Below are 12,660 nucleotides of genomic sequence, written 5' to 3' on the forward strand. Positions count from 1 at the left end.
GTAAGGGAGATTTTGTTACCCTTCAGTTGTAGTGACCGCACCAGTCAATATTTACTTGCACTCTGTATTAAACAACACAGTATAAAATAACCTTTATTTCTTGTAAGTTCACACAAGCAGCTCTTACCAGGAAAGTGTTCCTCGTTATTCCATATTGACAAGCTGCTCTGAACACACCAAACTGACGTTCATACGTGAGCACACGTCCCTATAACCAAACATATACATGCAAACTTTGACAATAAAACCCCCCACGCAAGCAGTCCCTTTGCGTATGTCTGTAACTGCCACCGGCCACTTTTCACGGCCAGGCGTGCCCCCTCTCTGGCACACCACAAACCCACAGCAGCATGGCCCCGCCGGCGGAGGCCTGTGGGTGCGGCAGGGTGCACGCGTGCGGTCCCACGCTGCTGCCACAGCTGCATAATTTTTCCGTTAACTTTTTTCTTTCTTCCTCCGGCGCGCGGCCAAGTCCCAAAAAAGCCCATTTTTCCTCCCAAAAAGCTGTGTGCTCCAGGTGAGGCTCGAACTCACAACCTCGGCATTGCTCGGCTTTGTACTGCTGTATAAGTACCGCGCGCTAACCGATTGCGCCACTGGAGCCCTGACACCAACTCCTCCCGAACGGTTTATCAAGGGCTCGCCCGGCCCCGGCGGGGGAAGGGCGAGGGACAGCCGCCTGCGCCCCGCACTGGGCAGCGGCCCTGGGCCGCCCCGGTTCTCTACCGGGGCCGCGCTCTCGTCGTTAGCGGCGGTTAACAACGGCGCGGGGAGGGGAGAAGGGAGCTGGTGGACGCTGCGGCCCTCGGGGAGGGCGGCGCCCGCAAGCACGGGAGGAAGGAGAGCGGCTGCGGTGCCCGGGACAAAGCCCTCCCACCCCCTGCCTCCGCGCCGGGCGGGCGGCCGCAGGGATGGCGGGCGGCGCGGCGGGCCGCGGCGGCGGGGAAAGCCCGGCCCCCTCCGCCGCGCGGGCGGGGCCTGCCGCGCGGGGCGGGGCGGGGCAGGGAGCGCGGCCCGCGGCCGGCTCGGCGCCGCGCCGCCCCCTGCGGAGGCGCCGGCGACCTCCGGCGGCGGCGGCGGCGGCGGCGGCGCCGTGAGTGCGGTTGCAGGTGGCGGGCGGACAGTGGGAGCGGCCTGCCCCCCCCTCGCCCCCCCGCCCCCCCAGGCGTTGCTGCCGGCTGAAGCGGCCCCCGCAGTTCCGTACCTGGAGAGGAGACAGGCGGGGCTCGGCCCCGGCCTCGGGTCGTGCGCGACCAAACCTCCGGACGGCCTTTGGTAAAAGGCATTAGCCTCCAGGCCAGCGAAGTTCATCCCCACGCTAATTCACATCGGTGGGGAAACAAGGTACCCGTCGGTCCTGCTCAGGTCCAAGCCAGAGAGAAAAGCAACTAAGTACTGCCAGTACATTAAATTATTATCCCTGTAGTATCGCTGTCTGCACAGCCCTGGGATTTGCAGTCCGCTTGCTACTCCACCGCTGTTGAGTGCAACACGAGGGATGCCCTGGCACTTTCGAAACAAGTAGTACAGGTTAAAAGGAATCGTACAAAATTATTTTTGAATGATGCTTGATAGAAATAACCAAAAATATTGGGGTTTATCCTGTATGGATAATTCATTGAGAGCTTGCTTTACCTCTGCACTGAGTTCATCTTACTTTGCTGTAGTACAAGTACTTTACGAAGTACAGAACACCCGTAATATAAAGACATCACATATACAGGGTCTAAACTGCTTTTTCAATACCTGAAGGTTTTGTCTTGCTGTTTCCTAAAATTCAAGGATGGAATCAGGTGCTCAGATATGAAAATGCTGAATAGACCTAAAAGGCTGACATTACTTATACATAGAAAGAACATAGTCTATATAATGTACTACATGCTTAGAAACAGTTACTAGAAGAAAACACACAGCTTTATGCACATGTTTATTGTTAAATATACTGCTAACATGGATTTATTCTGCAGTCAGATCTGTCTTATCCTTATGTGGCAGGAAGGTGGCAAACATAATTGGCATCAGCAGATACTTAAACCCAAGCAATGCTCCAGCACTGTTACACAGTTGAGACAGAGGCATACTCTTTCTTTTTTTCCACCCATGGCTAGGCATTGTCACCATATTCACTTTCCTAGACATCTCTGTTGGGTAAATGACGTAAGTACTAGAAAGCATTTTCCTTTCTACAGCTGCTTTGCTGTGTACAAAGCAACAAACTCTGGGCAAGTCATTACGGAGTAGATGGTTGTAGGGAGTGCTCCAGAGCACTTGGATTTCCATGGCCTCTCAAAATGAACTGTTGGTGGCCCAGCAGCAGGTGACAGGCATTCGGCCAGTTTTAAGTAAATAGCACTGATCTCCCAAGTACTTTTGGCAGATTGAGTGGCAGTTATGTGTGACTTCATTACCTCCTCCCCCCACCTCTGATCCATGAATGAGCTGAAACCTTCTGAGACTGTTTTGAATGGAGACGAGGTGCTTCTCACTGGTAAAGAAAGTTGTTCTGCTGTTGGTACTATTACTGTAGGCATTACTTAGAATATGTTTCAGTGGTATACACCATTGACATGGTGTAGTAACATGCAGTTGCTGTATCTGACCATTGATGAAGGTGGCTGGCATGGAGAAAAAGAAAACTGACAGTTTGTTCTTTAGAGAAATTTTCCATCATCACATAGGTTTAGTTGGCATACCAGAAAACGGCAGCTGCCTTCATTACCCTTAGCAGTGCATCATTACACTAGAAAATAAAATATTCTATACGACGCAAAGATTGCTGTGAACATAATTTCATCCAAACAAGTGCTTTTTTGGCAAATACAAGAATGTCGGGAAGAATCAAAGCTGAAGCTGTGAACGTACAGACAAGCTCTTTATTGCAGATTTAACCTTATACTCATGCAAGAGGGAGGACTCAGTGACTCTAATTTTGGTGTTTATATAGATGATAGTCACTGCTGCTTGTATTTTAATCAGGCTTCCCATAAAAGTAACAGTGATAACGGTGAAGATTCTAGTAGTTTTTGTGGGATCTTTAACTCTTCTGTTGTGTTATATGATTCACTTGCTTCTTATGTTTGTCCCCATAGAGACTAAGGCCCTTGATAGTATGTTTATGAATACAGCAGTGAAATTTGGCCACGTGAATTAGTTTGTGGGAACATAACTGTACGTGGGTTCAAGTAGTACGTTTGTAACGGATCTGAATTTTTGTTTTCAGCAACTATATAGGGTTTTTTAATATAAATAATTTTTCATTTTTTAAAAAAAAGTACTTCATTTGTATTTGTTCTCAAAGAACAAACAGCAAAAGCACAGAATTGATCAAAAATAGGAAGCGTGTTCAACCGGGTGAAATGGATTATTTAGTCATATCTATGTCGTCTTTTTCCATTTCTTCACAATATTAAAAAAGAAAAAGAAAAAGAAAAAAAGCAGACATTAAAGCTCTCCTAATGCTGCAGAAAGTTACTTGCTTCCTGCTGCTTGCAGAATCTCCAGATTATCACTTCAGTGTAGCTCCATTATTTTAACACCAACATAGATAAATCGGTCTCTCTATTGCACAGGGACAGAAAGGCAAAGTTGAAATGATACTAAAAGGATTTTGTCCTCAAATTGCTGGTGAATGCAAACCTCCCCTGGTGAAGATTTTTCAGAATACTTCTTAGCACTAAGTGTGAAAAAACAAGGCTTAAGAGCCAATTTTCACAATGCTGTTTGCTTTCAAGAGTAGAATGGGCAGAGCGGAGCAGGCAGCATCCATGCTTGCTGGCTTTATAGTCTCCCTCTCCCCTTCCCAGGGGCTCTAAGCCATTCTAGGTCTTTATCATCAGTCATTTAGGTGAAAAAAAATTAATATAGGAAGTAATGGAAAAATGACCAAATATCACTTTAATACAGATAAAAATCTTGGCCAACAAACCTGAATACCTCTTCTAACTAGAAACACAATATTTAGCTTATGGGCTTTTTGTTGACACACACTGCTTGCTGGACACCAGCTAGTAAATTTGAGTCTCTAATAGGTCTGGTGATTGAGGAAAGTAGAAAAATAGAGTAGGTGCTGTCCTAAACTCAGTTTTTTCCACTACCACTTTTTTCCTGCACCTTCAATGCAAAAGATGGATTATTTCTGTGTAGCAGTTTTATGCTTCAGTAGTCTTGCGCTTCTCTGGCAGCAAAAGCTGACAAATCGAGTCCTTGCCTTTGCATAAAGGGAAGGATCTGAGCCGAAAGTGACAGCAGAAACCCAGCTGCTGGAACAGGCTTTGGTGGACGTGAAGAGTCATTGCGAAGTAGACCAGCAAGAAAAATCCAGGCCCCAGCCAGGTCACGAGGCATACGCGTTTACTTGAGTCTCACAGAGACTGCAACGCTGGCTCTTTTCTTTGCCTCTCCAATACACTTCGCAGAAATAGGATTTCATGGCCCACTACTTCCAGGCCATGCAGACCATTTCTTAGCCCGCCTCAAAAAAAACCAAACCAAACAAACAATGTTCCCTTATACCTGTTCTACGCGTGGAGAGGCCATTAACTGCTTTTTTCAAAACCCCTTGATGTCAGAAGGTTGCAGAAAATGCTACCCTGTGGTAATAACCTCAGCTTCATACTAATGGTGAATTTTATAAGTGAACTTCATTTGTTTCCTCCCTGGGTAGGTCTAGCTGTTGGGTTTTCATACCTCACTCTAGCCACAAAATGGATTTATCAGCCTGCGACAGAGATAGTTTCCTCTGCAGGTGATAGTACCTTGTATTCTGCCTAGTGGAAATAAGTGGAGACTAGGGGTTGGAGTAGGGGTTGCGGACAATAGCCCTGCAGTTAAAACTGGCACATCAGTATTGTGGTGAACAAGGTTTGGCGCTACCAATTCCAGGATCTGTGTTTTCTCCTACTGTGGCTTTGTACAATCTCTTGGTTTTCATGCCCGACGAATGGAGTCCTCCTCTGCAATACATGTTAGTAATGATGACGTAGAGCTTTACAAAACCATGGTCATTAAAATAGAGTGTCTTCAGTTCTCCTGGTCCCACCAGGCTGGGTCACAATCCCCTAGGTGAAAGTGCATTTTAAGTAGAAGATCTCTTTCCTTTGCAGCTAAATACTGTGCCAGCAGCCTACAGTACAAAAAGCACTGAAATGTTCCTGTCTGTAGGTCCAAAACCTGATGACTTTGCTATGCACTGGTGTCTCACCACAGCCGTTCTAATGGTAGAAATTTCGTGTGCTAAAAAATTATAAAAAAACCTCTTACATTATTTCAGTGAAATAATAATTACTTTGGGCTTATTTCAGAGGAAATTATTGCCCATCCCATTGTGATTGTACTAATTATAGTAAAACTGTAATCTGCATGTGGATCTTTTTATCCCAAAATAAATGGATTTTTTCTTGATCAATTATGTGATTAGTTTAAACTAAACTGCAAAGAAGTGATAGAGATGAAGGTAAAACAGAGTCATCCTCACACATACTGGAATAAGAGCACGATAGTAGTTCAAACTCACGCTCCATGGCTTTTTTTCCATTGCAAAATTATAATGGTATAAGCTAAAGAACTCCCAAATTTGTGCTATCCCAGCATACTGACTCTTCAGTCCAGCACCTACACTGCTTATATGTGCAAGCCACGAGGATGTACCACTCACTTTTAGGTAAATCATATTATAACCTTATACCCATACACATTCACCCACTAAGCACAGCGTAGATATAATCAGAAAACTAAGCTACGTCAAAAGCAACTGAAAAATGCTAAAATTTCGCAATGTCTTAGGGTTTTTTGTTTACCACCCATTTAATGTATTTCAAGTCTGAAAATAAATGTTTATACATTTTCTTATTAAAAAATGGAGGTGGCAGGGAACAGAGTGAGCAATCCCGTAGGAACTACGTAAATGTTGAACAGAAACTAGTGAGGGAATAAAGACTAATACAGATCTGGAATGCCTGGTAGTTCTCAGTTTCTTGTTTTCCTGATAATTTGGTGGCAATATGGTGCACTTTCCCAAAGGGCATCACAGAACAACATTCAGCTCTCCAACAAGCCCTGCTATAACATTGGCAAAGAGTGGATCAAATTAAAATGAGCATTTATGGATAATGGCTTTTGGTCTTAGAAGTGCAAGAGACATATTTGGTTTTGTTATCTAGCAGAAGATGATCCCAATATTTTCAAACACACGCCCCCAAACATTCAGCCTAACAAGGTTGAGGGGGGTGGGAAAAGGAAATGGGGCTCTATTATCAAGCCTGAAACACCTATATATAGTTATGCATGTATAAAAAAACTTTTTATATATATTATGTGTAACTAAAATTTGAGCAACTGCTCTCAACTTGCAGTTAGCTTTGAAACCTGTTTCTATATTGGACTTGAAGGGTGTGCATGCCCAAGTCTTGCCCGTTTTCCCAACTCTCAGTTTGTCTATGTAACCAGCCAATTTCTGTAGAGAGGCAACATACACACTCCAGTTGATGCAGTAAAGAGAATTAAGAGACCTCCTGTGGGCAGAATGAGTCTCCGATGAACAGATACATTTTAAAAACACTAGTCAATTATTAGCTAAGCTGCTAGAGCATTAGTACTCTTTATGAAGTAACCTTTGGCTGATGGACCCATCCCCTTTGACACTCAAGCCTGAAGACACCTCTTCTACCAGCCAATCCCTGAGCTCTGGGGACGGAGCCACACGCAGTTTGCTCATGGAAAGAGCCCTCTACAAACTCTAACAACCCTGTCAAAAGTTTCATAGCTGGTGGACCATGGAGCTTCTTGTAAATGTAAGAAAATGGATAGAAGAAAACAAAGCTGCCTTTTTGCCACCTGTGTGCAATAAGCTTATGTAAGTAAATTAAGATTTTTTTTTTTTTTAAACTCAGTTCTTAGGGAGAGAGATATATATATTCTTAGCTATAAGAGGAAGCTGCTAAAATGCATACATGGTGAAGATTAGTAAGGAACTGTAGTTCCTCTCAGACTGCCGTCAGTGCTGTTTCAAATAACAGAAAGTGACTGAAATCTGTTTCGCCGTAACTCTGAAGAAGCTGTAAAGATCAACTTGAATACAAAATATTTGCCTCAACTCAGAGTCTCTTGTAGGCGGTTAGGCTGAGTTAAGGGAATTTGTGTCAGGCCCTGTGACAATAAACTCATAAAAATCAGAGGAGGTGGCATCACATCCACAAATGATAAGATTTAGCTAACAGATTAGTGCTACCAAATTACAACCTGAAACAGCTGCTAGAGCTGCTGAGAGTCATTCCGACATTGCAGAAGAGCCAAAGCTGCAGGAGCAATCAAAACCAGTGGGACATATCACTGAAAAATAAGGAGAAAGGAAGGGCAGGGGCACTGGAGGAGCAGGTTTCCAGGGCATTTCCACAGCTGTCAAGGCAGGGTAGGACCCTTTGTTCAGTGGGAGGCTGAAGAGGCAGCGTTTTAGAGCACTGACTGGCACCTTAGAGCTCCAACAATATTCTGAATGAGACTAACATAAGAAAAAAGTGGGGGCATTATGCAGTTGTATAGCATGCATATTCTCAGTGTCAAAACTCATGAGCAAATTCCAGCGTAAATGTTCCAACGTGTGGCACCTTCTAGTCACAACATTAGCAAGGATTTCTTTGGTCAGTGAAGTAGAGGACAATATATTTTGTCCAAAACTCTATATACAGAAGGCTTTCATAAGAAAGGATTCTCTGTAAAGAGTGATATAAACCCAGGTTTTATAAAGAAAATAAAAAGCATTTTTCTTGCTTTTATTTTTTTTTTTTAAATCTTGTTTTGCAACTTTAATCATTAAAAAAGCACCAAAGAATGTGCCTCTTGCCCTACCCTGAAGTGCTACCTCTAATCAAAAGCTGAATGGAGAGTACTGTAGCAGCGATATTAATTTCCATTCATAGATTCAAGGACTACTTTTCAAAGTAATGATTGCAAGACAAAAACAAGATAAAGGACACATCCTTACTGAGAGGACTGTGTTGAAACTACAGTTGTATGTTTAACCGAGAAATTATGAAACTTAAATCACTACAGTAGTTTCACAGTGGGAGAGAATGAGGGAAGTGTCTTCTCCTTATGAGTGTTTTCATTTTTTTCATTTTCAAAATGGATTTAGGAAGCATTTTGTAAAGCATAGTCATTTCTGAAGCTTACCAGTGATGGTGGCAAAATTTTAGTATTTTACAGTATGTGGAATATTCGTGGCTTGCTTTCTTTATCAGTAAGATGAAGCTTTTTGTCACTATTGCACTATTCTGCACCCCCTACCAGCAGTTCTGTGTAATCCTGAAGTAAGTCTGGAATGTGACACCTATCAGAGGTCAGACAGTCACATAGATCCCTAAATACTCGGCGTTGGCAAGTCTTCCCCATAAACATTGCAAGAAACTACAGTGAAACAAAGAACAATTTTTGTGATAAAAATTGCATAGATTAAAAAAAAAAATCCATTTTCCAACATTGCTTCAGCCTGTGAAGAAGGAGAAGAAAGCCATCTACTATATGGATTCTGAGTCTCTCACCACCTGCTCCTGGTGCTATCTAAATGTTTTGAGGATTTTCCAGAAAGGTTTTAGGTGATTTTCCAAGAAGTGACTAATAGATTTCCAATATTTTTCCAAAGGTTTTGATCCTTTATGTGCTGAGTAGAGATGTGTAAGGCAATTTTCTCACTGCCTTCTACATCACTGGAAGGCAACCATGTCAAAACTTTGTTTCAAGATAGGATTAACGGTTAAAATCTAGGTCTTACAGCAAATCAGTAGGACTTTCGGTGTCTAAATCTATTATGGCTTTCAAGCTTTTATTCAGTTGTGTTCCATACACTTGAGAGGATCAAAACTCTTAAATACCTATTTGGGATTTCAAAACAAAACCTCAATTCCTGAATCACCACCACCAATCTGTTTAGAGTTTTACCAGAGTCAAGAAAAAGATACAATTTAACTAGATGTATTTTAATGACACTATCTTGCAATTTTAAATGCTTTTTAACCTCAACACTGAGCAATTAGTGCAAAATCAGAACCCTTGACGTGGCTGATTTTTACCAGGTAGCCATGGCACTTTTAAAGCTCTTCTTTGAGTTCAGAATATGATACTTACCCTAAGGAGACCTAACTGTTGTCATGGACTATCTGATTCTTCATGGTTTTGAGACATTTTAAAAGGTTGCCTGCCGGTACTGTTTTCTTTATATGATTAAGAAGAGAAGTATAAGAGTATGTAAAACTTATTAGGCCATTGATTAGCACCTCATTCTAAAAATAGTGCAATCAAGAAATTTTCACCCCCCCTTGAAAACTTTATGATACTCTCTGCATTTTGGCAGTCTTAACTGAAACTGCTTTCCTTCCTTATGATTTCTCTTCTTAACTTAATGCAACTGTATTAATCAGACAATTTATTTAGCAGTGTGGACAAACAAACCTATTGGAGTTCCTGTTTGTATTTGATAGCTGGAATTTTTTGATGGCGTCATTATATAATTGTTAATGATAGGAATGGTTATCCCATGGTTGCCTGTTTATTACGTAAAACCCAGCTAAATCCATAGGGTTTAGTAGAAATTAATGGTAGATTTGCCAAACAAAAAGTTAAGCAACAATGATTTTTAGAGCAATATTTTCACTTTTAGTTATAGACCTAATATCGAAACTGTATAGGTTTCTGTAAAAAAATGACTCATCTTAAAAGTAGGCTACAAGATACCCATAGATTGTCTTTCTCTTATTTTATTTCCCAGGGTTGATTTAAATTTATTTCATTAATTATTAGTTGTGTTCTTACTCTTTTGGTCTTCCTGCCCTTCTTTAGTAGAAGGGTTCACTAATGCAGAAGTATTACAGTGCGTTCTTGAAAACAAAAATTAAATCTGCATGGTACAAACAGCTCTGATTTCGGTTCCTTATTTTAGGATATGGGCATGAAGCCAAGTGCTGTAATGTATACAGCTTCCTATGGTGTGAAAATAGTCAATTTAAGAATTGTAATCTAATTTAATTCTTTAGACTTTTATTTGACCAAGGAATTTGTCGCCGTTACTTGTTATTGCTGCTTTATTAATCCCTACTGTGTTGTTCATTATCATTTAAATACTTTTCAAAGTAAACATGGTAATAGTGGCAGATCAAATGATTATGTTCAGCAGTTCAGAATAGCTTCTCTCAATTAAGACTTAGGAGGTGCTGACCCAGAGGCGCATCGTTCTTCCCCGTGTTGCAGGGGAGTGTGTTACTGGTTCTGTGTTACTAGGATCTCCTCTTAGCCCAAGTATTGCCCAGAATCTCCTCACTGAAAAGTAGAGGTCAACACCCCCCAGTTCACATGTCAAAAAGAGCTTAAGGACAAATTTTGAATCACAGCTAACAGGCCTGTTTTACAGGGTTTTTTTTAGCAAGTGAAAACCTGCTACCTTATCTTTTTATTAGTGTAAGTGGACTGATAGATAATTGGGATGGTATCTATTCTTTGTGCCAACTGAGAGAAGTGCTCATTGGGGCTCTTAAAAGGGGCAGAGTTAAGATAAAGGGCCTGAATCTCCTTTTCTGAATCAAGGAAAACCATTACAACGTTGTTCCGCCTTAGCAAAACCAGTATAAATAGAAGAGAAATTAGCTGATAATTCCTACCATCAGTAACTCTAGTAAATTCTACCAATGGGAAAAAAGTATGATTTTACCTGTATTAACCTTAAAAAGTGTTTTACCTTTACAGAATCCTGATCTAATCAGCTCACGTTGAAAAGACATTTTCCTGTCGTTTCTGCCTCTTATGTAGCAATCTTTACAGTTCAAAGCTCCTTCCACAGTTGGTAGTTGTCATTGTCTTTTCATAGCTGGAGGCACTGAAACACTAGGAGGGAGGTAGCTGGTCACCCAGCAGGACAGTGGCAGAGCGGAGAGGTGCATCCAAGGTCTTTTGAGTTCTCATTCTGGATGTTGCTTGTCACTCAGTATTGTTTTGTTGACTCACTGTCCTCAAAGAATTAAAAAAACTTACACGAAATAAAGAACGCTGTGAGTGGAGGTAGCTTTAAAATGTCACTTTCTTTTCTAGGCATCGCCATCAATTGAATGTGATGTTTGTTGGAGGGCCGAATGAAAGAAAGGATTATCATATTGAAGAAGGAGAAGAGGTAACCTATAGGTTGTTTATATTTTGCTGTTTTAATTTATCTATAATGATTAAAACGCAGCTACTTGTGAAGCTACAGCTCCAGATTAGCAATGCCAGGCTCAGTGATGTTGTATTTATTAGATCTATTCAAAGACTTAAACAGAATCATTCACCGGAACCGTACACCATCTGTGCATTTCCTTTGAAACAAGCACATGAGATCAGATCTGTTTTGCTATAATTCATTTCCAACAGGAAACTAGAGAAAGTGTTCTGACACATCTAAATGTCTCATTTCAACAGTTTGGAACAAAACTTTGGAAAGGTAACAATATTTTTAAAGTGATATTATATTTCAGAAGATCGATCTATATTTCAAAAGTAACTTTGAAATTCAAAAATCAAAATTAAATGTTTTGATTGGCTTGAAATTATATTTTTCTGGACTTTGTGAAAAATACCAGCATTTTCAGCTTTCGTTCAGGTTCGGAAGGTTAAAGAATAGAGTCTGTAAATAATTTTCAAATCAGTCCCCTTCGCTGCACATCTTGTGTATCAAAAGAAAGCTGTCCCACTGCCTCGAGTTGGGAGTAGCCATTGTGCCAAATGCAGAATATAGGAAGAAAGAGTAGAAACTTATCAAAATTGTAACAATTTACATCTACTTCGTTTACTGCCTTTTTCATGGAATTGTCTGCTTGGCCTGAGGACTCCTCTGAGTCAGAGGTATCAACAACCGGCTCTGAAGGAACCCTAAGGGAAAGGGGACACTACAGGCCTGGCAGTAAGGATTTCAGGATGGGACACAATTTGCCTTGCTTGCCAGCAGAGTAATTTAATTTCACATAATTCCAGTAAAATTTGGCCACCTAATTTTACGTACCTTTGGAAACCCAAGCCTAAGCATCTACATAGTTCAAGGCAGAAGTGAGTCAAGTTCAATAAATCCTTTTAAAAAGAAACAAAAATTGTGTTTAGTTGTCATTGAATCATTTCTCACAAAACCAACCCAACCGTTTCACAACAGCCTTCATTAATTTTCTGTTATAATTGTGCCGTGCAGGTGTCTATAGTTACTATAGCTGTACCGCTCTGAAAGAGCGGTTGCTACCTTATCACTGTCAGACTCCTGCCTGCTTTGCATTGCCACCACGGTCTCACAGCCCGCCCGCGGCTGTGGGCACAGGCACCTCCGGTCACGTACCGGGGTACCCAACACGCTCAACTATCTCCCTTCCCTTCGGCTGCGCAGGGGGAGCTCTGGCAGCAGCCGGGACCATGCCGGCAGGTTGCTTGGGCTGGGAAGGAGGCAAGCCAGGTCTCAGGGCAGTGCGTGTGAAGTGATTGTTACTAACCAGCAGAATTTAGCATCCATCACATATTTACAAGGAAATTCCGGAGATACTTAGCTGGGGAAAACAAAATGCGGTTTCGTCAATATGATTATGAGCCTGGGAAAGGAGCAATCACATCTGTACTATGACTGCTCAGAAAGAACTGAGAAGGATATCTAATCTGTACGCTGCTGTT

General features: G+C 41.8%; 1 protein-coding gene and 1 non-coding gene across 2 annotated transcripts in view; one reads left to right on the forward strand and one right to left on the reverse strand.

Moving 5' to 3' along the window:
- Nucleotides 1-509: 509 nt before the first annotated feature.
- TRNAI-UAU (transfer RNA isoleucine (anticodon UAU)) lies at nucleotides 510-603 on the reverse strand. The gene is made up of 2 exons: nucleotides 566-603; nucleotides 510-545 (listed from the first exon to the last, which is right to left on the reverse strand). It is a non-coding gene; the product is annotated as a tRNA-Ile (tRNA).
- Nucleotides 604-6,697: 6,094 nt separating this feature from the next.
- HAAO (3-hydroxyanthranilate 3,4-dioxygenase) overlaps nucleotides 6,698-12,660 on the forward strand; it is a 37,168-nt gene continuing 31,205 nt past the window's right edge. The window contains exons 1-2 of the mRNA XM_075146935.1: nucleotides 6,698-6,850; nucleotides 11,071-11,149. Coding sequence (XP_075003036.1) covers nucleotides 6,771-6,850; nucleotides 11,071-11,149 — 159 coding nt within the window. The 5' untranslated portion in view covers nucleotides 6,698-6,770. The remainder of the gene's footprint in view (nucleotides 6,851-11,070; nucleotides 11,150-12,660) is intronic.

Source organism: Calonectris borealis, chromosome 3 (genome assembly GCF_964195595.1).
Source record: "Calonectris borealis chromosome 3, bCalBor7.hap1.2, whole genome shotgun sequence".
Classification (NCBI taxonomy): Eukaryota; Metazoa; Chordata; class Aves; order Procellariiformes; family Procellariidae; genus Calonectris; species Calonectris borealis.